Source organism: Catharus ustulatus, chromosome 1 (genome assembly GCF_009819885.2).
Source record: "Catharus ustulatus isolate bCatUst1 chromosome 1, bCatUst1.pri.v2, whole genome shotgun sequence".
Lineage (NCBI taxonomy): Eukaryota > Metazoa > Chordata > Aves > Passeriformes > Turdidae > Catharus > Catharus ustulatus.
In genome coordinates, this window is record NC_046221.1 from 163,916,741 (window position 1) to 163,940,229 (window position 23,489).

The 23,489-nt window shown below is 40.1% G+C and overlaps 1 protein-coding gene and 1 long non-coding RNA gene across 2 annotated transcripts; both read left to right on the forward strand.

Moving 5' to 3' along the window:
• The first annotated feature begins 663 nt into the window (after positions 1-663).
• Positions 664-14,442, forward strand: FOXH1 (forkhead box H1). Its single transcript, XM_033064177.1, has 4 exons — positions 664-679; positions 2,119-2,354; positions 7,598-7,702; positions 13,909-14,442. Exons 1-4 carry the CDS (start codon positions 664-666, stop codon positions 14,440-14,442), a joined length of 891 nt encoding a protein of 296 aa, XP_032920068.1.
• A 2,327-nt stretch (positions 14,443-16,769) lies between these two features.
• LOC117007307 lies at positions 16,770-21,874 on the forward strand. Its single transcript, XR_004420113.1, has 3 exons — positions 16,770-16,841; positions 18,684-18,779; positions 21,834-21,874. It is a non-coding gene; the product is annotated as an uncharacterized LOC117007307 (long non-coding RNA).
• Positions 21,875-23,489: the final 1,615 nt, after the last annotated feature.

Below are 23,489 nucleotides of genomic sequence, written 5' to 3' on the forward strand. Positions count from 1 at the left end.
GCGGTGTCCCCATCCAGTCCCCGTTGTCCCCATGTCCCTCAGGTGTCCCCAACCTCCCCCGATGTCCCCAAGCCCTCAATGTCCCCCCCATTTCTGGTGCCACCTTGTCCCCGTGTCCCCTCCCTGTCCCGTGTCCCGCCCCCGTCGCGGTGTCCCCGTTGTCCCCGTGTCCCTCTGGTGTCCCCAAACCCCCCCAGTGTCCCCGTGTCCCCCCCGATGTCCCCGTGTCCCCCCCGATGTCCCCGTGTCCCCCCCCCCGGTACCGCCAGTTCCGGCAGCGACCCCGAGCGCGCGCGGAGCCGAGGAAGGGGCGGGGCCAGGGGCGGGACCGAGCGCGTTGATTGGTTGTGAGTCCGGTGGGCGGGGCTAACACTCCATATATGGGTATGTAATGGAAGTGGGTGGTGCTAGGGGCGGGGCCGAGCGCGCTGATTGGCTATGTGATCTGTGGGCGGGGCTAACACACCATATATGGGTATGCAACAGGAGTGGGTGGTGCTCGGGGCGGGGCCGAGCGCACTGATTGGCTGTGTGATCTGTGGGCGGGGTAACACACCATATATGGGCGTGCGACGGAAGTGGGCGTGTCTAAGGGTGGCCGGAGTGGGCGGGGCTTGATCTAATTAGGGTTAATTAGCGATAATTAGCGTTTGGGATGAGAAAATGGGCGTGGTTACGGGTGGGTGGGGTTAAACGGGTTAATTAGGGTTGGGATGGTGAGGTGGGCGGGGCTAATTAGGGGTAATAAGGGATGGGGATGGAAAAGTGGGCGGGGCTAATTAGGGGTAATAAGGGATGGGGATGGGAAAGTGGGCGGGGCTAATTAGGGGTAATTAGGGATGGGATATTGGGCGTGGTTATGGGTGGGCGGGGCTAAATACGTGTAATTAGGGCTAATTAGGGTTAATTAGGGCTAATTGGGGCTGGATGTGAGGGGGTTAATGAGGGTAATTAAGGTAATTAGAGATCGGGATGGGATATTGGGTGTGGTTGTGGGTGGGCGGGGCTAATTAGGGGCGTGGCCGGGTGTCCCCAGGTGTGCCCAGGTGTGTCCCAGGTGTCCCCAGGTGTGTCCCAGGTGTGTCGGGATCCTGGTGCTCACCCGGGCAGCGACGTCACCAAATCCCAAATATCCCATCCCCCCTTTATCCCTGTCCCAAAAACCCCAATTCCCAAAATCCCCACAAACCCCTAACCCCGCCCTTTACCCCAATCCCAAATCCCACGGATCCCGTCCCATCAGTGACATAAATCCCAAACCCCAAATCCCATCCCATTCCCAAATCCCATAAACCCCAAACCCCAAATCCCATCCCATTCCCAAATCCCAATCCCAAACCCCAAATCCCATAACCCCCACCCCCCACCCATTACTCCAATCCCAAATCCCAAATGCCCAATCCCATCCCATGGATCCCATCTCATCCCAAATCCCAATTCCAAATCTCCTAAATCCCAAATCCCATAAACTTCAAATCCCAAATCCCATAACCCCAAATCCCCTTAACTCCAAATCCCAAACCCCATAAATCCCAAATTCCAAATCCTATTAATCCCAAACCCCAATTCCCAAATCCCATAAATCCCAAACCCCAAATTCCATAAATCCTAAATCCCAATCCCATAAATCCCAAATTCCAAATCCTATTAATCCCAAACCCCAAATCCCAAACCCTCAAATTCCAAACCCCATTCCCCTCCTTTCCCAATTCTCTCCCGGGACAAATCCCAACCCCTCTCCAAAATTCCCCATCCCCCCCAAAATTCCCAATCCTCTCCTCTCCCGGGATAAAATTCCCGACCCCGACCCTCCCCCGGGATAAAATCCCCGACCCTCCCCGGGGACAAATCCTGACCCTCCCCCGGGACAAAATTCCCGACCCCTCCCCTGTCCCAGGACAAATCCCCTCCCCTCTCCCGGCACCATTCCCTTCCCCTCCCCTGGGACAAATCCCATCCCTCCCCCAGGACATTTCCCTTTCCCTCCCCCGGGACAAATCCCTCCCTTCTCCCGGGATAAATCCCTTCCCCTCCCCCGGGACAAATCCCTCCCTTCTCCCGGGATAAATCCCGACCCCTCCCGCCCCCGCCGCCCCTCGATGCCGCCGCTCCCCGCAGCGCCCGCCCCGTCGCGGGGGTCCCGGACCGAATCCCGGACCGAACCCCGGGACGAATCCTCGGCCGAGCCCCGGGATGGATCCCGGGATGGATCCCGGGGGTCCCGGGGCGGTTCCCGGGGGTCTCCGGGCCGCCCCCAGCGCTACCGGCGCCACCCCAAGCCCCCGTACTCGTACCTGGCTCTGATCGCGCTCGTCATCCGCGCCGCCCCGGGCCGCCGCCTCAAGCTCGCGCAGGTACCGGGACCCCCGGGACACCCCCGGGACCCCCTCGGGAATCCCAATCCATCCACGGGACCCCCCAAACCGGGATCCTCATCCAGCCCCGGGACCCCCGTGACCCCCTCGGGATTCGCGATCCATCCCCGGGACCCCCTCGGGAATCCAAATCCATCCCCGGGACCCCCTCGGGAATCCCGATCCAGCCCCTGGACCCCCAAATCTGGATCCTCATCCATCCCTGGGACCCCCAAATTGGGATTCCAGATCCAGCCCCGGGACCCCCGGGACCACCGGGAACCCCAAACCGGGATCATCATCCATCCCCGGGACCCCCTCGGGAATCCCAATCCAGCCCCGGGACCCCCAAATTTGGATCCTCATCCATCCCCGGGACCCCCAAACTGGGATCCTCATCCAGCCCCGGGACCTCCGGGACCACCGGGACCCCCAAACCGGGATCCTCATCCAGCCCCGGGGCCACCGGGACCCCCTCGGGATTCCCGATCCATCCCCGAGAGCCCCAAATCGGGATCCTCATCCTGGCTCGGGACCCTCAAATTTGGATCCTCATCCATCCCTGGGACCCCCAAATTTGGATCCTCATCCTGCCCCGGGAACCCCAAACTGGGATCCTCATCCAACCCCGGGACCACCGGGACCCCCTCGGGAATCCAAATCCATCCCCGGGACCCCCAAATTGGGATCCTCATCCGGACCGGGACCCCCAAACCGGGATCCTCATCCATCCCCGGGACCCCCTCGGGAATCCCAATCCAGCCCCAGGACCCCCAGATCGGGATTCCCGGGACCACCAGGACCCCCAACCGGGATTCCAGATCCATCCCTGGGACCCCAAAATCGGGATCCTCATCCATCCCTGGGACCCCGGGACCACCGGGATCCCCTCGTGATTCCCATTCCAGCCCCGGGACCGCCATACCGGGATCCTCATCCTGCCCCGGGACCCTCAAACTGGGATCCTCACCCAGCCCCGGGACCCCCTCGGGAATTCCAATCCATCCCCGGGACCCTCAAATCGGGATCCTCATCCAACACCGGGACCCTCGGGACCACCGGGAGCCCCAAATTTGGATCCTCATCCATCCCCGGGACCCCCCCGGGATTCCCGATCCATCCCTGGGACCCCAAAATTTGGATCCTCATCCATCCCTGGGACCCCCGGGAAACCCCCGAGACTCCCCGGGGTTCCCGATCCAGCCCCAGGACCCCCCCAGGACCCCCCAATTCCTCCCAGGGACCCCCTCGGGACCCCTCAATTTTCTCCCCAGGACCCCCCAATTTTCTCCCCACGACCCCTAAACCTTCCCCCTCCCCCTCAAAAAAAAATCCCAGAAAATTCCCAAACCTCTCCTTCCTAAAGTCCCAAAAATCGCCCCCCAAAAATCCCCAAAACATCCCCCCAAAAAATCTCAAATAAATAAATAAATAAACAAATAAATAAATAAATAAATAAATGCTAAAAAAAACCCGCCAAAACAAAAAAAATCCTCAAAATTCCCCCCCCCAAAAAAATTCCCAACCCCCTCAAAATCCAAAACTAATCCCCAAAACTTGAAAAAAAAAGATCCCCCCAAAAAATCCCCCCCAAAATAAAAAAAATTCCCAAAAATATCCCATAAAAACCCCAAAAAGAAAAAAAATCCCCAAATAAATCCCAAAAAAAAACCCTAAAAATCCCCAATAAATCCCTAAATAAATCCCAAAAATCCCCAAAAAATAAATAAAAAATCCTAAAAAATCATTTAAAAAATCCCCCCAAAATCCCCCCAAAAAACCCCTAAAAATCCCTTTAAAAAATCCCAAAAACCCCAAAAAAATAGAGAAAAAAATCTTTAAAAAATTAAAAAATAAAAAAAAATCCCCCCAAAAATCCCCCAAAAATCCCCAAAAAATCCCAAAAACCCCCTCTAAAAATCCCTAAAATCCCTAAAAAAAATCCCTAAAAAATCCCAAAACCCCCCCAAAAACCCCCGAAAAATCCCCAAAATTCTCCCCAAAAACCCCCAAAAAATCCCAATAAATTCCCAAAAAAATCCCAAAAAAATCCCAAAAAATCCCAAAAAAAATCCCAAAAAATTCCCGAATCAATTCCCAGTCCCTCCCCACCGCCACCCCCCGGGGCTGTGTCGCGATGTCGCGACAGGAGGTGACAAAGGCGGCGCCGGGGGGTCTGGCACCTCTGTCGCCTCCTTTGTCGCCGCGGTCGCCACCTGGGGCGGGTTGGTCGCCACCCGGGGCGTGGGGGAGGGGAGAAAAATAAAAATAAAATTGGGAGAAGTTGGGGAAGGGGAAAAAAAAAAAGTGGGGGGGAAAAAAGGGAAAAATAAAGAAAAAAAATCGGAATTTTGGAAAAAAAAAACAGAAAAAAAGGTTAAAAAATAGAGAAAAAAAATCAGAAGTTTTGGGAAAAATTGGGGGGAAAAAAGGTTAAAAAATGGAGAAAAAAAATCGGAATTTTGGGGAAAATTGGGGGGAAAAACAGAAAAAAGGTGAAAAAATAGAGGAGAAAAAATCGGAATTTTGGGGGAAAAAAACAGAAAAAAGGTCAAAATAATAGAGACAAAAATCAGAATTTTTGGGAAAAATTGAGGGAAAAAAAGAGGGAAAAAACCAGAAAAAAAACAGGAAAAAAATCGGAATTTTGAGGGGAAAAAAGAGGAAAAAGAGCAAAAAAAAGGTTTGAAAATAGAGAAAAAAATCGGAATTTTTGGGAAAAATTGGGGGAAAAAAATAGGGAAAAAAAAGAGGAAAAAACAGAAAAAAGGGAAAAAATAGAGAAAAAAATCGGAATTTTTGGGAAAAGTTGGGGGAAAAAAAAGAGAAAAAAGTTGGGGGGAAAAAAAGAAAAAAGGTTTTAAAATAGAGGAAAAAATCCGAATTTTTGGGAAAAATTGGGGGAAAAAAGAGAAAAAGGTTAAAAAATGGAGAAAAAAAATCAGAATTTTTGGGAAAATTTGGGGGAAATAAAGAGGAAAAAAAGAGGAAAAAAAAGAGAAAAAAGGTGAAAAAAATAGAGCAAAAAATCGGGATTTTGGGGAAAAAAAACAGAAAAAAGGTTAAAAAAATAGAGAAAAAAAAGGGGAATTTTGGGGGAAAAAAGAGGAAAAAAGAGGAAAAAAACAGAAAAAAGGGAAAAAATAGAGGAAAAAAATCGGAATTTTTGGGGAACAAAAAGAGGAAAAAAAGCAGAAAAAAGGCTAAAAATAGAGAAAAAAATCGGAATTTTTAGGAACAGTTGGGGGAAAAAAAGAGAAAAAAGGGTAAAAAATAGAGGGAAAAAAATCGGAATTTTGGGGAAAAAAAAGAGGAAAAAACCAGAGAAAAAAGGTTAAAAAATAGAGAAAAAATCGGAATTTTGGGAAAAATTGAGGGAAAAAAAGAGGAAACAAAAAGAGGAAAAAACAGAAAAAAGGGAAAAAAATAGAGGAAAAAAAATCGGAATTTTGGGGGAAAAAAACAGAAAAAAGGTTAAAATAATAGAGAAAAAAATCAGAATTTTTGGGGAAAATCGAGGGGAAAAAAGGTTAAAAAATGGAGAAAAAAATCGGAATTTTGGGGGAAAAAAAAAGGAAAAAATAGAGGAGAAAAAATCGGAATTTTGGGGCAAATTGGGGGAAAAAGAGAGGAAAAAAAAGAGGAAAAAAAGCAGAAAAATGATTTAAAAATAGAGGAAAAAAATCAGAATTTTTTGGGAAAATCGAGGGGAAAAAAGGTTAAAAAATGGAGAAAAAAATCGGAATTTTGGGGGAAAAAAAGAGGGAAAAAAACAGAAAAAAAGGGAAAAAATAGAGGAGAAAAAATCGGAATTTATAGAGAAAAAAAATTGGGAATTTTGGGAAAAGTTGGGAGAAAAAAAGGGGATTTGGGGTTTTTGGGATCCACTGAAAATCCCAAACTAAAAAACCCAAAAAATTCCCAAAAATCCCAAACTAAAAAAGCAAAAAAGTCCAAAAAAAATCCCCAAATCCCAAACTGTAAAAACCCCAAAATCACAAAAACCCAAAAACCCCAAATCCCAAAAAAACCCCAAATCCCAAAAACCCCAAACTACAAAACCTCAAAAAGTCCCCAAAAAAATCCTAAAATAATTCCCACAGTTCTAGACTAAGAACCCCCAAAAACCCCAAAACCCCAAAAACCCCCAAAATCCCAAACTACAAAACAAAAAAATCCCAAAAAATCGCAAAAAAATTCCCAAAAACCCCAAATCCCAAAAATCCCAAAATCCCAAATCCCAAAAATCCCAAAGACCCCCTAAAAATCCCAAACTAAAAAACCCTTAAAAACCAAAAATCCCAAACTATGAAAACCCAAATCCCAAAAAACCCAAAAACCCCAAATCCCAAAAACCCCAAATCCCAAAAACCCCAAAAATCCTAAAACCCAAAAACCCAAAATCCCAAATCCCCAAAACCCCAAAAACCCCAAAAATCCCAAACTACAACACAAAAAAAATCCCAAAAAATCCCCCCAAAATTCCCAAATCCCTAGAAATCCCAAAAACCCCAAAACCCCAAATCCCAAAAATCCCAAAACCCCAAACCCCAAAAACCCCAAACCCCAAAAATCCCAAATCTCAAATGTTTGGGATCCCCTGGATGGGAATTTTGGGAAGGGATTTGGGATTTCTGTGGGGTTTTTTGGGCTTTTGGGTTTTTGGGTTTTTGCGGTTTTGGGATTTGGGTTTTTTGGGGTTTTTGGGTTTTTGGGGTTTTGGGGTTTTTGGGGTTTGGGGTTTTTGGGGTTTTTGGTTTTGGGGTTTTTGGGATTTTTGGGTTTGGGTTTTTTGGGGTTTGAGGTTTTTGGGTTTTGGGATTTTTGGGGTTTTGAGGTTTGGGATTTTTAGGATTTTGGGGTTTCCAGTTTTCGGGGTTTTGGGGGTTTTGGGGTTTGGGGCTTTTGGGTTTGGGGATTTTGGGATTTTGGGATTTGGGGGTTTTGGGGTTTTTGGGATTTTTTGCCTTTTTTTGTGGTTTTTTTTGGTTTTTTGGGGTTTCGGTATCTGGGATTTTGGTTTTTGGGTTTTGGGATTTGGGGTTTCTGGGTTCCCTGACCCCACAAACCCTTTGGGGTCTCAGATCCTGCAGCAGCTGCGGGCGCTGTTCCCGTTTTTCGGCGGCGGGTACCAGGGCTGGAAGGGGAATTTGGGGTTTGGAGTTTTGGGGATTTTTGGGATTTGGGGTTTGGTTTTTAGGGTTTTTGGTGTCCCCAATCCCATAAATGATTTGGGGTGTCAGATCCTGCAGCAGCTGCGGGCGCTGTTCCCGTTTTTCGGCGGCGGGTACCAGGGCTGGAAGGATTCCGTGCGCCACAACCTCTCCTCCAACCCCTGCTTCGCCAAGGTCCGGGTTTGGGGTTTTTATGGGGTTTTTATGGGGTTTGGGGTTTTTATGGGGTTTTTGTGGGGTTTTTGTGGGGTTTTTATAGGATTTGGGGTTTTTGGTTTTGGTATTTTGGGGTTTTGGGGTTTTGGATTTTTGTGGGATTTGGAGGTTTGGGGGTTTTGGGTTTTGGGGTTTTTATGGGGTTTTGGGTTTTTGGGGTTTTTGTGGGGTTTGTGGGGTTTTGAGTTTTGGGAGACGTTGGGGAATTTGGGTTTTGGGGATTTTGGGGTTTTTGGGTTTTGGGGATTTTGGGGTTTTTGGGTTTTGGGGTTTTGAGGTTTTGGAGGTTTGGGGGTTTGGGGTTTGTGGGGTTTTGGGGTTTGTGGGGTTTTGGGGTTTGGGGTTTTGGGGTTTTGGGGGTTTTGGATTTTTTTAGGTTTGAGGGGTTTGGGATTTTGGGAGTTTGGGGTTTTGGGGGTTTTGGGGTTTGTGGGGATTTTGTGGGGTTTGGGTTTTGTGGGGTTTTGAGGCTTTGGGGTTTCTATGGGGTTTTTATGGGGTTTGGGTTTTTTATGGGGTTTGTGGGGTTTTGAGTTTTGGGGGACGTTGGGGAATTTGGGTTTTTGGTTTTGTCAGATTTGGGGTTTTTATGGGGTTTTAGGGTTGGGGTTTGTTTGGGTTTTGGCGGTTTGGGGCAGTTTAGGGGTTTGGGGTTTTTGGAGTTTTGGGTTTTGGGGTTTTGGGGTTTTGGGTATTTGGGGTTTTGGGGGTTTGTGGGGTTTGTGGGATTTTGGGAAATTTTATGGGGTTTGTTTGGGGTTTGGGGTCACAATTTGGGTTTTGGGTTTTGAATTTTTGGGATTTGGGGGGTTTGGGGGCTTTGGGGTTTTAGAGGTTTTGGGGATTTGGATTTTTGGGATTTGGGGATTTTGGGGTTTGTGGGGTTTGTGTGATTTTTCTGGGGTTTTGGGGTTTTTGGGATTTGGGGTTTTGGGGGTTCGGGGTTTTTATGGGGTTTTGGTTTATTTGGGGTTTTGGGGGATGTTGTGGTTTAGGGGTTTGGGGTTTTTGGGGTTTTGGGGAATTTGGGTATTTGGGGTTTCTGTGGGGTTTGGGATTTGTGGGGTTTGTGTGTTTGTGTGGGGTTTCTGTGGGGTTTGGGTTTTGGGATTTGTGGGGTTTGTGTGTTTGTGTGGGGTTTTGGGGTTGGGGTTTTGGGTTTTTTGGGTTTTGGGATTTTGGAGTTTTGGGGTTTGGGGTTTTTATGGGGTTTGGGGGGTTTGTGGGGTTTTGGGGTTTGGGGAGATTTTGGGTTTTGGGTTTGGGGTTTTTGTGGGGTTTGGGATTTTGGTGGTTTTGGGTTTTTGGCGGTTTGGGGTTTTGGGGAATTTGTGGTTTGGGGTTTTTATGGGACTTGGAGTTCTTGTGGGATTTTGTGGGGTTTTGGTTTTTTTGGGGTTTTGGGGTTGATGGGGGTTTTGGGGTTTGTGTGGGGTTTGGGATTTGGGGACTTGGGGGTTTTGGGGTTTTGGGTATTTGAGATTTTTATGGGGTTTTGGGGTTTGTGGAGTTTGTGGGATTTTGGGGTTTGGGGTTTTGGGGAATCTGGTGGGGTTTTGGGTTTGGGGTTTTTGTGGGGTTTTGGGGTTTTTGGAGGTTTGGGGATTTTTGGGAGGATTTTGGATTTTTTGGGGGGGTGTTGGGTTTTTGTGGTTTTGGGGTTTTGAGGGATTTTTGGGGTTTTTTTGTGCTTTTGGTTTTTTATGGGAATTTGGGTTTTTTTTGGTTTTTTTGATTTTTAACATTTTGGGATTGGAGGGGGTTGGTTTTTTTTTCCTTTTTTTGTTTGTTTTTTGTTTTGTTTTGTTTTTTGGGGTTTTTTAATTTTAATTTTTCTAGGTTTTTTTGTGGTTTTTTGGGGGTTTTTATGGGTTTTGTTTTTTTTAGGGTTTTTGTGGGGTTTTGGGGAGTTTGGGGTTTTGGGGTTTTTGAGGGTTTTTAGGGTTTTGGAGTTCTTGGGGTTTTTTGGGGTTTTTTGGGGTTTTGGGGGATTTTTACCTTTTGAGGGTTTTTTGTGCTTTTGGGATTTTTTGGGGTTTTGGGGCTTTTAGGAGTTTTCGGATTTTTTAAGGTTTTGGGGCATTTTTGGGATTTTTTTGGGGTTTTTGGGGTTTTTGGGTTTTTTTTGGTTTGTTTGGGTTTTCGACATTTTGGGATTTGGGGGGAGGTTGGGTTTTTTTTCCTTTTTTTTGGTGTTTTTTTTTGTTTGTTTGTTTTTTGGGGTTTTAAAATTTTAATTTTACTGGTTTTTTGTGGTTTTTTGGGATTTTTTTTGGGTTTTTTTGGGTTTTGGGTTTTTTAGGGTTCTTGTGGGGTTTTGAGGAGTTTGGGGTTTTGGGGTTTTTGGAGTTTTTTGGGGTTTTTGAGGGTTTTTAGGGTTTTGGAGTTCTTGTTTTTTTGGGGTCTTTTTTTGGTTTTGGGGGATTTTTGCCTTTTGGGGTTTTTGGGGGTTTTTGGTTTTTTTGGGTTTTTTTTGGTTTTTTTTGGATTTTTAACATTTTGAGATTTGGGGCTTTTGGTTTTTTTTGTTTAGTTTTGGGTTTTTTTGGGTATTTTTGTGGTTTTTAAATTTTATTTTTTGGTGTTCTTTTTGGTTTGTTTTTGTGGGGTCTTTTTGATTTTTTTAGGTTTTTTTGTTGGTTTTTTTTGGTGTTTTTTTTGTGATTTTTTTAGGATTTTTTTAGGATTTTTTTAGGATTTTTTTGTGATTTTTTTAGGATTTTTTTAGGATTTCTTTAGGATTTTTTAGGATTTTTTTAGGATTTTTTTTAAAATCCCTTTTTCCCCCTTCCAGGTGCTCAAAGACCCCTCAGCCCCCAACCCAAGGGGAATTTTGGGGTTTTTGGGGTGGAAATCCCAGGAGTTTTTGTGCAGAACCCCCAGGAATTTTTGGGGGATTTTTGGGTTTTTGGGATTTTGGTGTTTTGGGGATTTTGGGATTTGGAGTTTTGGGATTTTGGTGTTTTGGGGTTTTTGAGGGTTTTTAGGGTTTTGGATTTTTTTGGGTCTTTCGGGGTTTTTTTGGGGTTTAGGGATTTTTTTTGTTTTTGGGACTTTTGGGGGTTTTGGGTTTTTTTGGGGTTTTGGGGGATTTTTGGGATTTTTTTGTGCTTTTGGTTTTTTTTGAGTTTTGGGGTTTTTTTTGGTTTGTTTGGATTTTTGACATTTTGGGATTTGGGGGTTTTGGTTTTTTTGTTTAGTTTTGGGGTTTTTTGGGGGGTTTTTTGGGGTTTTTTTTGGTTTTTTTTGGATTTTGTTTTTTTAGGGTTTTTGTGGGGTTTTGGGGTTTTTTTGGGTTTTGGGGTTTTTTGGGTTTTGGGGTTTTGGATTTTTTGTGGTTTTTTGTGTTTTTTTTGGGTTTTGGGGGATTTTTGCCTTTTGGGATTTTTTTGTGCTTTTGGATTTTTTTGGTTTGTTTGGATTTTTAACATTTTGGGATTTGGGGGGGTTGGGTTTTTTTCCTTTTTTTTGTTTTTTTTTGGTTTGTTTTTTGGTTTTTAATTTTAATTTTACTGTTTTTTTGTGGTTTTTTGGGGGTTTTTTGGGTTTTTTTGGGTTTTGGTTTTTTTTTGGTTTGTTTGGGGTTTTAACATTTTGGGATTTGGGGGGGTTGGAATTTTTTTTTGTTTTATTTGTGGAGTTTTGGGGGGTTTAGGGTTTTTGTGGGGTTTTTGACCATTTTTAGGGTTTAGGATTTTTTGAGTTTTTTGGGGGTTTTTTTGGGTTTTGGGGGATTTTTGGCTTTTGGGGGTTTTGGGGATTTGGGGTTTTTTGGGGGGTTTTGTGGGGTTTTTTGGTTTTTTTTTAATTTTTAACATTTTGGGATTTGGGGATTTTTGGGGTTTTTTGTTTTTGTGTGGTTTTGGGCATTTGGGGTTTTTTGGTTCTTTTGGGTTTTTTTGGGATTTGGTTTTTTTTGGTTTGTTTGGGTTTTAAACATTTTGGGATTTGAGGGATTTGGTTTTTTTTCCTTTTTTTGTTTTTTTTTTTGTTTTTTGGGGTTTTTAAATTTTAATTTTACTGGTTTTTTGTGTTTTTGGGTTTTTTTTTGTTTTTTTTTTGGGTTTTGTTTTTTTTAGAGTTTTTGTGGGGTTTTGGGGAGTTTGGGGTTTTGGGCTTTATGGAGTTTTTTGGGGTTTTTGAGGGTTTTTAGGGTTTTGGAGTTTTTGGTTTTTTGGGGGTTTTTTTTGGGTTTTGGGGGACTTTTACCTTTTGGGGTTTTTTGGGTTTTGGGGTTTTTTTTTTTTTTGATTTTTAACATTTTGGGATTTGGGGTTTTTTTTCTGTTTAGTTTTGGGGTTTTTTTGGGTATTTCTGTGTTTTTTAAATTTTATTTTTTGGTGGTTTTTTTGTTTGTTTTTGTGGGTTTTTTTTTATTTTTTAGGGTTTTTTTGGTGCTTTTTTTCTTTATTTTTTAGGGTTTTTTGGTGATTTTTTTAGAATTTTTTTAGGATTTTTTTAGGATTTTTTTAGGATTTTTAAAAAAATCCCATTTCCCCCCTTCCAGGTGCTCAAAGAGCCCTCAGCCCCCAACCCAAGGGGAATTTTGGGGTTTTTGGGGTGGAAATCCCAGGAGTTTTTGTGCAGAACCCCCAGGAATTTTTGGGGGATTTTTGGGTTTTTTGGGTTTTGGGGTTTTTTTGGATTTTTTTTGTGATTTTTGGGATTTTTGGAGTTTTTTGGGGTTTTTTTGTGGGGTTTTGAGGTTTTTAGGGTTTTTGTGGGGTGTTGGGTTTTTTTTGGGTTTTGGGGTTTTTTGGGTTTTGGGGGATTTTTGCCTTTTGAGGTTTTTTTGTGCTTTTGGGATTTTGGGGGGTTTTGGGGCTTTTTGGGGTTTTGGGAATTTTTGGGGTTTTGGGGGTTTTTTGGGTTTGTTTAGGTTTTTGATGTTTTGGGATTTGGGGGGGGTTGGGGTTTTTCTGGGGTTTTTTGTGGGATTTTGGGTTTCTTAGGGTTTTTGTGGGTTTTTTGAGGGTTTTTAGGGTTTTGGATTTTTTGGGTTTTTTGGTTTTCTTGGGTTTTTTTGGGGTTTTTTGGGGTTTTTTTTGGGTTTTGGGGGATTTTTACCTTTTGGGGTTTTTTTGTGCTTCTGGGTTTCTTTGGGTTTTGGGGTTTTTTTTGGGTTTGTTCGTATTTTTAACATTTTGGGATTTGGGGGGTGTTGGTATTTTTTCCTTTTTTTGTTTTTTTTTGGTTTGTTTTTTGGTTTTTAATTTTAATTTTACCGGGGTTTTTTTTTGGTTTTTTGGGGTTTATTTGGGTTTTTTTGGGTTTTGGTTTTTTTAGGGTTTTTGTGGGGTTTTGGGGAGTTTCGGGCTTTGGGATTTTTGGAGTTTTTTGGGGTTTTTGAGGGTTTTTAGGGTTTTGGAGTTTTTGGTTTTTTGGGGGTATTTTTGGGTTTTGGGGGATTTTTACCTTTGGGGGTTTTTTTTGGGTTTTGGGTTTTTTTGGGTTCTGGGTTTTTTTTTTGTTTTGGGGGATTTTTGCCTTTTGGGATTTTTGGGTTTTTTTTTTTTTTTTTTTTTTTTGGATTTTTAACATTTTGGGATTTGGGGGGGGTTGGTTTTTTTTTTCCTTTTTTTTGTCTTTTTTTTTGTTTGTTTTTTTTATTTTAATTTTGCTGTTTTTTTTGTGGTTTTTTGGGGTTTTTTTGGGTTTTTTTGGGTTTTGGGTTTTTTAGGGTTTTTGTGGGGTTTTGGGGAGTTTGGGGTTTTGGGGTTTTTGGAGTTTTTTGGGGTTTTTGAGGGTTTTTAGTGTTTTGGAGTTCTTGTTTTTTTGGGGTCTTTTTTGGGTTTTGGGGGATTTTTACTTTTGGGGGTTTCTTTATGTTTTTGGGTTTTTTGGGGTTTTGGGGGTTTTTTTGGTTTTGGGGGGATTTTTGCCTTTTGGGGTTTTTTGTTTTTTTTTTTTTTTTTGTTCAGATTTTTAACATTTTGGGATTTGGGGCTTTTGGTTTTTTTTGTTTAGTTTTGGGTTTTTTTGGGTATTTTTCTGGTTTTTAAATTTTATTTTTTGGTGTTTATTTGGTTTGTTTTTGTGGGGTTTTTTGGTGTTTTTTAGGGTTTTTTTGGTGCTTTTTTCTTTATTTTTTTGGGTTTTTTTGGTGATTTTTTTAGGATTTTTTTAGGATTTTTTTAGGATTTTTTTTAAAACTCCTCTTCCAGGTGCTCAAGGACCCCTCCCGCCCCCAATCCAAAGGCAATTTCTGGACCGTGGACGTTTCCCGCATCCCCCCGGCCGCGCTGCGCCTGCAGAACACGGCGGTGGCGCGCGGCGGTGCCACCCCCTTTGTCCCCGACCTGTCCCCTTTTGTCCTCTCGGGCCGCCGCTACCCCCCCACCCCCCAAAATTCCGATTTCTCCATCGATTCCCTCTTGGGAGAACCCCAAAATCCTTCAGCACCACCTCAAATTCATCCCAAAATTCCGATTTGTCCCCAAATTTGTCCCCAAATTTGTCCTCAAATTTGTCCCCAAATTTGGGGACAACTCCCAACGTCGCACAGCTCCGGGGGTGGCCCCAACGTGGTGGCGCCGGGTTTGGATTTTTTGGGGGGTCAGGGATCGTTCCCCAAAAAAAAATCGGGGGGGGAACAGCAAAATTTGGGGGAGGGGGCGGAGTTCGGGGCGGCCCCGCCCAATAAAAGCGTCTTCGATGTGTGGTTGAGTCACCCCGGGGACATCGGGATGAGGGGGTGATGACGTCATCGGTGTCACCAAAAATGTCATTTAAATGTCAAAAAAAATTTGGGGGGGTTACCTTGAAAATTGCAGCGAAAAATCTCGAAATTTGGGGGTGTTACGCCCAAAAAATTCAATTTTTTTGGGCTTAATTGTCCCAAAATTTGGGGTGATGACGTCATCAGTGTCACCCCAAAAATGTCATTTCAACCTCCAAAAATATTTATGGTGTCACCCCCAAAAATAGCATCGAAAAATCCCAAAATTTAGTGGTTTAAACCCTTTAAAATTGCATTTTTTTGGACTTAATTCCCCCAAAATTGAGTTTAAACCCCCAAAATTTGGGGCGATGACGTCACCATTGGGGTGATGACGTCATCGGTGTCACCCCAAAAATGTCACTTAAAAATTTGGGGGGGTTGCATAAAATTCACATCGAAAAATCCCAAAATTTGAGGGTGTCATCCCAAAAAATTGAATTTTTTTTAGATTTAATTGATCCAAAATTTGGGGTGTAAATTAAAATTTGGGGTGATGACGTCATCGGTGTCACCTCCCCAAAATGTCACTTCGTGTCCTAAAAAATTTGGAGGGTCAGCCCTAAAAATTGCAGCGAAAAATTCCAAAATTTGGAGGTGTTACGCCCAAAAATTTGAATTTTTTTAGATTTAATTTCTCTAAAATTGAGTTTAAAACCTCCAAATTTGGGGTGATGACGTCACCGTTGGGGTGATGACGTCATCAGGGTCACCCCCAAAATGTCATTTCAACCCCCCAAAAATTTGGGGGGTTACCCCCTAAAAATCGTATTTTTTTTATATGTAATTCCCCCAAAATTGAGTTTAAAACCCCAAATTTGGGGGTGATGACGTCATCGTATGGGTGATGACGTCATCGAGGCCACGCCCCCAACCTCGTGTCCCCGCCCCCCGTCAATAAAAACTGACTTCCGGTTCAGCCCAGTTTGCTCCCAGTTTGCTCCCAGTCCATCCCAATCCCATCCCAGTCCATCCCAGTGCATCCCAGTCCATCCCAGTCCATCCCAGTCCATCCCAATCCCATCCCAGTCCATCCCAGTCCCATCCCAGTCCATCCCAGTCCATCCCAGTCCCCTCCCAGTCCATCCCAGTCCCCTCCCAGTCCATCCCAGTCCATCCCAGTCCCATCCCAGTCCCCTCCCAGTCCATCCCAGTCCCCTCCCAGTCCCTCCCAGTCCATCCCAGTCCCATCCCAGTCCCCCCCAGTCCATCCCAGTCCATCCCAGTCCATCCCAGTCCATCCCAGTATATCCCAGTCCATCCCAGTCCTGTGTTTATTTTGCACAACAAAGGAGGGGAGGGGGTGACAAATGGGGATACTGGGAGCACTGGGAATACTGGGATGGGGATACTGGGAGTTACTGGGAATACTGGGAATGGGATAATGGGAATAATGGGGATACTGGGAGCACTGGGAGGGGTTACTGGGAGTTACTGGGAATGAACTGGGAGCTACTGGGCGCACTGGGTGGAGGTACTGGGAGCACTGGGAGTTACTGGGATGGGGATACTGGGAATACTGGGAGCAAATGGGATTTACTGGGATTTACTGGGAGCAAACTGGGACTTACTGGGAGTGAACTGGGATTTACTGGGACTTACTGGGATTTACTGGGAGCGAACTAGGATTTACTGGGATTTACTGGGAGCGAACTGGGATTTACTGGGATTTACTGGGACTTACTGGGATGTACTGGGAGTGAACTGGGACTTACTGGGAGCGAACTGGGATTTACTGGGACTTACTGGGAGTGAACTGGGATTTACTGGGCGTGAACTGGGATGTACTGGGACGCACTGGGATTTACTGGGATTTACTGGAACTTACTGGGATGCACTGGGAGTGAACTGGGACTTACTGGGAGTGAACTGGGATTTACTGGGACTTACTGGGACTTACTGGGAGTGAACTGGGATTTACTGGGACTTACTGGGATTTACTGGGAGCGAACTGGGACTTACTGGGAGCAAACTGGGACTTACTGGGAGCGAGCTGGGATTTACTAGGAGCGAACTGGGATTTACTGGGACTTACTGGGAGTTACTGGGAGCGAACTGGGATTTACTGGGAGTGAACTGGGACTTACTGGGAGTTACTGGGACTTACTGGGAGTTCCCGAGAGCCACCAGGGGGCGCCACTCCCTTCCCAAGATGCCCCGCGGCCGCTGAGGGCCGGGCGGAAGCGCCTTTTCCCGCCTCACCGAAAGGGGCGGGACTTTACCCACACTGACCAATAGGATCGTCCTATCCCGCCTCGCCGTGCGTTGATTGGTCGAGGCGACTCCTCTCAGCCAATCAGAGCGCGAGGGGGGCGTGGTCTCGGCGAGCGGCGGGAATGGCGGGCGAGCTGAGCGCTGAGGCGGCGCGGGAGCTGCGCCGTGAGTCGGGGTTTTAATGGCGTTAAAAGCGATTTAAAATTCGCTTAAAGGGCTCGGGTGAGGGATGGGAGGGAGCGCGGGCACCCTCAGGGCTCGAGGAGTCGCTGCCATGGCGGAGCCTCCTCAGGCGGCCCCTCAGGATTTCTCCCCCTCAGCTCTCTGAGGGCTCCAATTCCCCTCACGGAGCTTTAAATCTTTATTTCGGTCCTTTTCAAACTTTAAAACCTCTCAAATTCACCCTCACGGGGTTTAAATCAACATTTCGGAATTTTTTATACATTTAAACCCCTCACGGGGGTTCTAATTCCCCTCAAATCCACCCAGAAAGAGCCAAAAATCCTCTCAAAATTCTCCTTTTTCACCCCAGAATGACCTAAAATCCCCCTTCAAAATTCAAATTTTTCATCTTCCAGAATGACCCAAAAATCCCCTTAAAATTTCTCCTTTTTTCCCCCACAGAATTATCCAAAATCCCCCCAAAATTCTCCTTTTCCCCCCTCAGAATTATCCAAAATTCTCCTTTTTTTTTCTTCCAGAATGACCCAAAATCCCCCCAAAATTCTCCTTTTTTTTCCCCAGAAAGACCCAAATCGCCCCCAAATTAATTTTTCCCCCTCAGAGTTACCCAAAATTCTTTTATTTCCCCAGAAATCCCCAAAATTTTATTTTTCCCCCCAGAATGACCCAAAATTCTCTTTTTTTTCCCTCGGAGTGACCCAAAATCCCCCCAAATTTTTCTTTTTTTTTTCCTTAGAATGACCCGAAAATTCTCATTTTTTTCCACCAGAAGGGCCCAAAATTATCTTTTTTTTCCCTCAGAATAACCCAAAAAAAATCCCCCCAAAATTCTAATTTTATTATTTATTTTTAATTTTAATTTTTATTTTATTTTTATTTTCTGGACTTTTATGGGAATTTTCTGAATTTTTTGCAGAAATTCCTTGGAATGTTTTTGATTTTTGTGGGATTTTATTTAATTTTTATGGGAATTCCTCCCCAAAATTTTAATTTTTTAAAAATTTCTCATTGCCAGAACTTCAGAAATCCAAGGAAAATTATTTTTATTTTTATTTTTTTATTTTTATTTTTATTTTTAATTTTTATTTTTTATTTAATTTTAAATGTTTACTTTATTTTTAATTTTTAATTTTTTTATATTTACTTTTGTTTTTATCTTTATTTTTTAAATTTAAATTTTAATTTTTTACTTTTATTTTCTGGATTTTTTTGGGAATTTTTTAATTTTTATATGAATTCCCCCCCAAAAATTCCAAATTTTAATTTTTTGGGGAATTTCTCATTCTCAGAATTTCAAAAATCCGAGAAAAAAAATCCCAATTTTAATGAGAATTTTCTATTTTTTTCTAAAAATTTCTTAGATTTTTGTGGGAATTTTTTTTATTTTTATTGGAATTCCCCTCCAAAAATTCCCAAATTTTAATTTTTTAAAAATTTCTCATTCTTAGAACTTCTGAAATCCAAGGAAAATTCCTTTTATTTTTTAATTTTATTTTTATTTTTTAATTTTATTTTTATTTTTATTTTTATTTTTATTTTTATTTTTATTTTTATTTTTATTTTTATTTTAATTTTTGATTTTTATTTTTAATTTTTATTTAATTTTAAATTTTTATTTTACTTTTAATGTTTAATTTTTTATTTTTTAAATTTTAATTTTTACTTTTATTTTCTGGATTATTATTGGAATTTTCCGTTTTTTTTCCAAAATTTCTTGGATTTTTATGGGATTTTTTTTATTTTTATGGGATTTTTTTTTAATTTTTATATGAAATCCCCCCAAAAAAATCCAAATTTAATTTTTTTTTAATTTCTTTTGCTCAGAACTTCAAAAATCCAAGGAGAAATTTCGACAACTGGGGAATTCCGCGGAGCTGGCGGCGACCTGCAACAGAATGGGAGAGCTGCTGGCAAGCCAGGGTGAGGGCAAACTGGGAGGGACTGGGAATGAACTGGGAATGAACTGGGAATGAACTGGGAATGGAGATTTTGGTGGCAATTCTCTGAATTTTATTGGGAATTTTTTTCAATTTTTTAATGGAATTTTTTTGAATTTTTTCAAATTTTTAATGGAATTTTTTTGATTTTTTTGGGAATTTTTGTTGGAATTTTTTTGATTTTTCTGGGAATTTTTGTTGGATTTTTTTTTATTTTTTTGGGAATTTTTGTTGGAATTTTTTTTATTTTTGTGGGAATTTTTGTTGGAATTTTTTTGATTTTTTGGGAATTTTTGTTGGAATTTTTTTATTTTTTTGGGAATTTTTGTTGGAATTTTTTTGATTTTTTTGGGAATTTTTGTTGGAATTTTTTTGATTTTTTGGGGAATTTTTGTTGGAATTTTTTTGATTTTTTTTTGAATTTTTGTTGGAATTTTTTTTATTTTTTTAGGAATTTTTGTTGGAATTTTTTTGATTTTTGTGGGAATTTTTGTTGGAATTTTTTTGATTTTTTTTGGAATTTTTGTTGGAATTTTTTTGATTTTTTTTGGAATTTTTGTTGGAATTTTTCTGATTTTTTTGGGATTTTTTTGTAGGAATTTCTTGGGGTTTTTGTGGGGATTTCGTGGAATTTTAAGGGAATTTTTGTGGGAATTTTTTTGAATTTTAAGGGAATTTCTGTGGGAATTTTTTTTAATTTTATGAGAATTTTTGTGGGAATTTCCTGGATTTTTATTGGAATTTTTGTAGGAATTTCTTGGGGTTTTTGTGGGAATTTCGTGGAATTTTAAGGGAATTTTTGTGGGAATTTTTTTGAATTTTATGAGAATTTTTATGGGAATTTCCTGGATTTTTGTGGGAATTTTTGTTGGAATTTTTTTGATTTTTGGGAAATTTTTGTAGGAATTTCTTGGGGTTTTGTGGGGATTTCATGGAATTTTAAGGGAATATTGTTGGAATATTTTTGATTTTTATGGGAATTTTTGTGTGATTTTTTGGGGGATTTTGTGGGAATTTTTTTGATTTTTGTAGAAATTTTTCCTCATTTTTTTCAGAATTTTTGTGGGAATTTTTTGGAATTTTTGTTGGAATTTTTTTAGCAATTTCCTGGATTTTTCTGGGAATTTTTGTGGGAATTCCTTGGATTTTTGTGGCCTTTTTTATTTTTATGGGAATTTTGTGGGAATTTTTTTTAATTATTTGGGAATTTTTGTGGGAATTTTTTTTAAATTTTTATGGGAATTTTGTTGGGTTCTTTTTGGATTTTTTTTGAGAATTTTTCAGGGAATTTTTGTGGGATTTTTTTTTATTTTTGTGGGAATTTTTATGGGAATTTCCTGGATTTTTGTGGGAATTTTTGTTGGAATTTTTCTGATTTTTTTGGGATTTTTTTGTAGGACTTTCTTGGGGTTTTTGTGGGGATTTTGTGGAATTTTAAGGGAATTTTTGTGGGAATTTTTTTGAATTCTAAGGGAATTTTAATGGAAATTTCCTGGATTGTTGTGGGAATTTTTGTGGGAATTTTTTTGATTTTTGTGGGAATTTTTATAGAAATTTCTTGGGGTTTTTGTGGAATTTCTTGGATTTTTATGGGAATTTTTTTTATTTTAATGGAAATTTTTGTGTGAATTTTTAGGGATTTTTTTGGGAATTTGAATAGAAATTTTTGTTGGATTTTTTTATTTTTATGGAAATTCTTGTGGGTTTTTTTTAATTTTTATGGAATTTTTTGTTGGAATTTTATTTTTATGGGAATTTTTGTGGGAATTTTTTGGGATTTTTGTGGGAATTTTTTTCATTTTTTAGGAATTTTTGTAGGAACTTCTTTTTATTTTTATGGAAATTTTTGCAGGATTTTTTTTATTTTTATGGAAATTTTTGTGGGAATTTTTTTGAATTTGAAGGAAATTTTAATGGGAATTTCCTGGATTTTTGTGGGAATTTTTGTTGGAATTTTTTTGATTTTTTTTGGGATTTTTTGTAGGAATTTCTTGGGGTTTTTGTGAGGATTTTGTGGAATTTTAAGGGAATTTTTGTGGGAATTTTTTTTAATTTTATGGGAATTTTAATGGAAATTTCCTGGATTAATGGGAATTTTGGTGGGAATTCCATGAATTTTTGTGGGTTTTTTTTTATTTTTATGGGAATTTTGTGGGAATTTTTTTTTCAATTTTATGGGAATTTTTGTGGGAACTTTTTTTTAATTTTTATGGGAATTTTGTGGGGTTTTTTGGATTTTTTTGGAGAATTTTTCAGGGAATTTTTGTGGGATTCTTTTTATTTTTGTGGGAATTTTTTTTCATTTTTATGGGAATTTTGTGAGAGTTTTTTTGATTTTTGTGGGAATTTTTATAGAAATTTCCTGGATTTTTGTGGGAATTCCATGAATTTTTGTGGGAATTTCTTTTTATTTTTATGGTAATTTTGTAATTTTTATATTTATTTTTGTGGGATTTTTCTTTTATTCTTATGGGAATTTTGGGGGAATTTTTTTCATTTATTGGGAATTTTTGACAAAATTTTTTGGATTTTTTGTGGGAATTTTTTGATTTTGGTGGGAATTTTTGTTGGAATTTTTTCTATTTTTATGGAAATTATTGTGTGAATTTATTTGGATTTTTGTGGGAATTTTGAAATTTTTTATGGGAATTTGTAAGTTTTAATTTTTATGGGAATTTTGTGGGAATTTTTTTTCATTTTTTTTGGGATTTTTTTCAGAAATTTCTTGGATTTTTGTGGGAATTTTTCAGATTTTTATAGGAATTTTTGTTGATTTTTTTTATTTTTAGGGGAATTTTTTTCATTTTTTTTCAGGAATTTTTTGTGGGAAATATTTTGATTTTTATAGAAATTTTTATGTGAATTTTTTTTAATTTTTATGGCAATTTTAATGTGAATTTTTGGGAATTTTTGTGCAAATTTTTTGTGATTTTTCTGTGAATTTTTTAGATTTTTACAGGAAAATTTTGATGTAAATTTTTTTATTTTGATGAAAATTCTGTGGAAATAATTTGAAATTTTTATTTTTGATACCCAGGAAGGTTCCAGGAGGCCCTGCAGGAGCACAGGGAGGAGCTGGAAATTCTAAAATATTCTCGAATTTTGTGGAAATTTTTGTTGGAATTTTTTTTTATTTTTACAGAATTTTTTGTGGGAAATATTTTGATTTTTATAGAAATCTTTATGTGATTTTTTTTAATTTTTATGGCAATTTTAATGTGAATTTTTGGGGTTTTTTTGCGATTTTTTGGGGATTTTTTTGCGATTTTTTTGCGATTTTTTAATGAATTTTTTTGATTTTTGCAGGAATTTTGGTGGGAATTTTAAAATTTTAATCAGAATTTTGATTTTTGATGCCCAGGAAGGTTCCAGGAGGCCCTGCAGGAGCACAGGGAGGAACTGGAAATTCTGGAATATTCTGGAATTTTGTGGGAACTTTTGTTGGAATTTTTTTTTATTTTTACAGAATTTTTTGTGGGAAATATTTTGATTTTTATAGAAATTTTAATGTGATTTTTTTTTTACTTTAATGTAAATTTTAATGTGAATTTTTGGGGTTTTTTGTGCAAATTTTTTGGGATTTTTATGCGATTTTTTTGCGATTTTTTTGTGAATTTTTTTGATTTTTGCAGGAATTTTGATGGGAATTTTAAAATTTTAATTAGAATTTTGATTTTTGATCCCCAGGAAGGTTCCAGGAGGCCCTGCAGGAGCACAGGGAGGAGCTGGAGGTTCTGGAATATTCTGGAATTTTGTGGAAATTTTTGTTGGAATTTTTTTTTTATTTTTATAGAATTTTTTGTGTGAAATATTTTGATTTTTATAGAAATTTTAATGTGAATTTTTTTTTATTTTTATGGAAACTTTAATGTGAATTTTTGGTTTTTTTTGCGATTTTTTAGGGATTTTTTTGCGATTTTTTTACGATTTTTTTGTGAATTTTTTTGATTTTTGCAGGAATTTTGGTGGGAATTTTAAAATTTTAATCAGAATTTTGATTTTTGATGCCCAGGAAGGTTCCAGGAGGCCCTGCAGGAGCACAGGGAGGAGCTGGAGGTTCTGGAACTTTCCGGGGACCCCCTGGGCTGCGCCGTCGCCCATCGCAAAATCGGGGAGCGCCTGGCGGAGCTGCACCGGTTCAGTGAGGCCCTGCAGGTGGGAAAAATGGGAATTTGGGAATCTAAAAATGCTCTAAAAATCCTTAAAATACATCCCAAAAATTCACCCAAAAGTTAAAAAAAAATTGTAAAAATTAAAAAAAAAAATCTCAAAAAATCGCCCCAAAATTCCCAAAAAAATCTCAAAAAATCCTCAAAAAAATCCCTTAAAACTCCCCCAAAATTTCCTAAAAAACTCCTAAAAATTAATGAAAAAATCCCAAAAATTCTCATAAGATTAATAAAAATTCTCTAAAAATTGCAAGAAAATTTTCAAAAAAAATCCCTTCAAAATCCCCAAAAATTTACTGAAAAATTCCAAAAAATTCTCAAAAAAAATCCCCACGAAATTCCCAAAAAATTTCAAAAAAATGCCCCAAAAATCTCCCCAAAATTAAAAGAAAAATTCTAAAAATTCACCCAAAAATTTCCTAAAAAATCCTAAAAATTCACCAAAAAGTCTCAAAAAATGGACCCAAAATTCTCAAAAAAATCCAGAAAAATTCCCAAGAAAATCTCAAAAAAATCCCGAAAAT

Bases quoted from the DNA above. Each gene is read 5' to 3' on its own strand.
- FOXH1 (XM_033064177.1), top strand. The intron at 2,355-7,597 runs GTACCGGGACCC...TTGGGGTGTCAG, and splicing joins GCCGCCTCAAGCTCGCGCAG to ATCCTGCAGCAGCTGCGGGC. The intron at 7,703-13,908 runs GTCCGGGTTTGG...CTCCTCTTCCAG, and splicing joins CCAACCCCTGCTTCGCCAAG to GTGCTCAAGGACCCCTCCCG.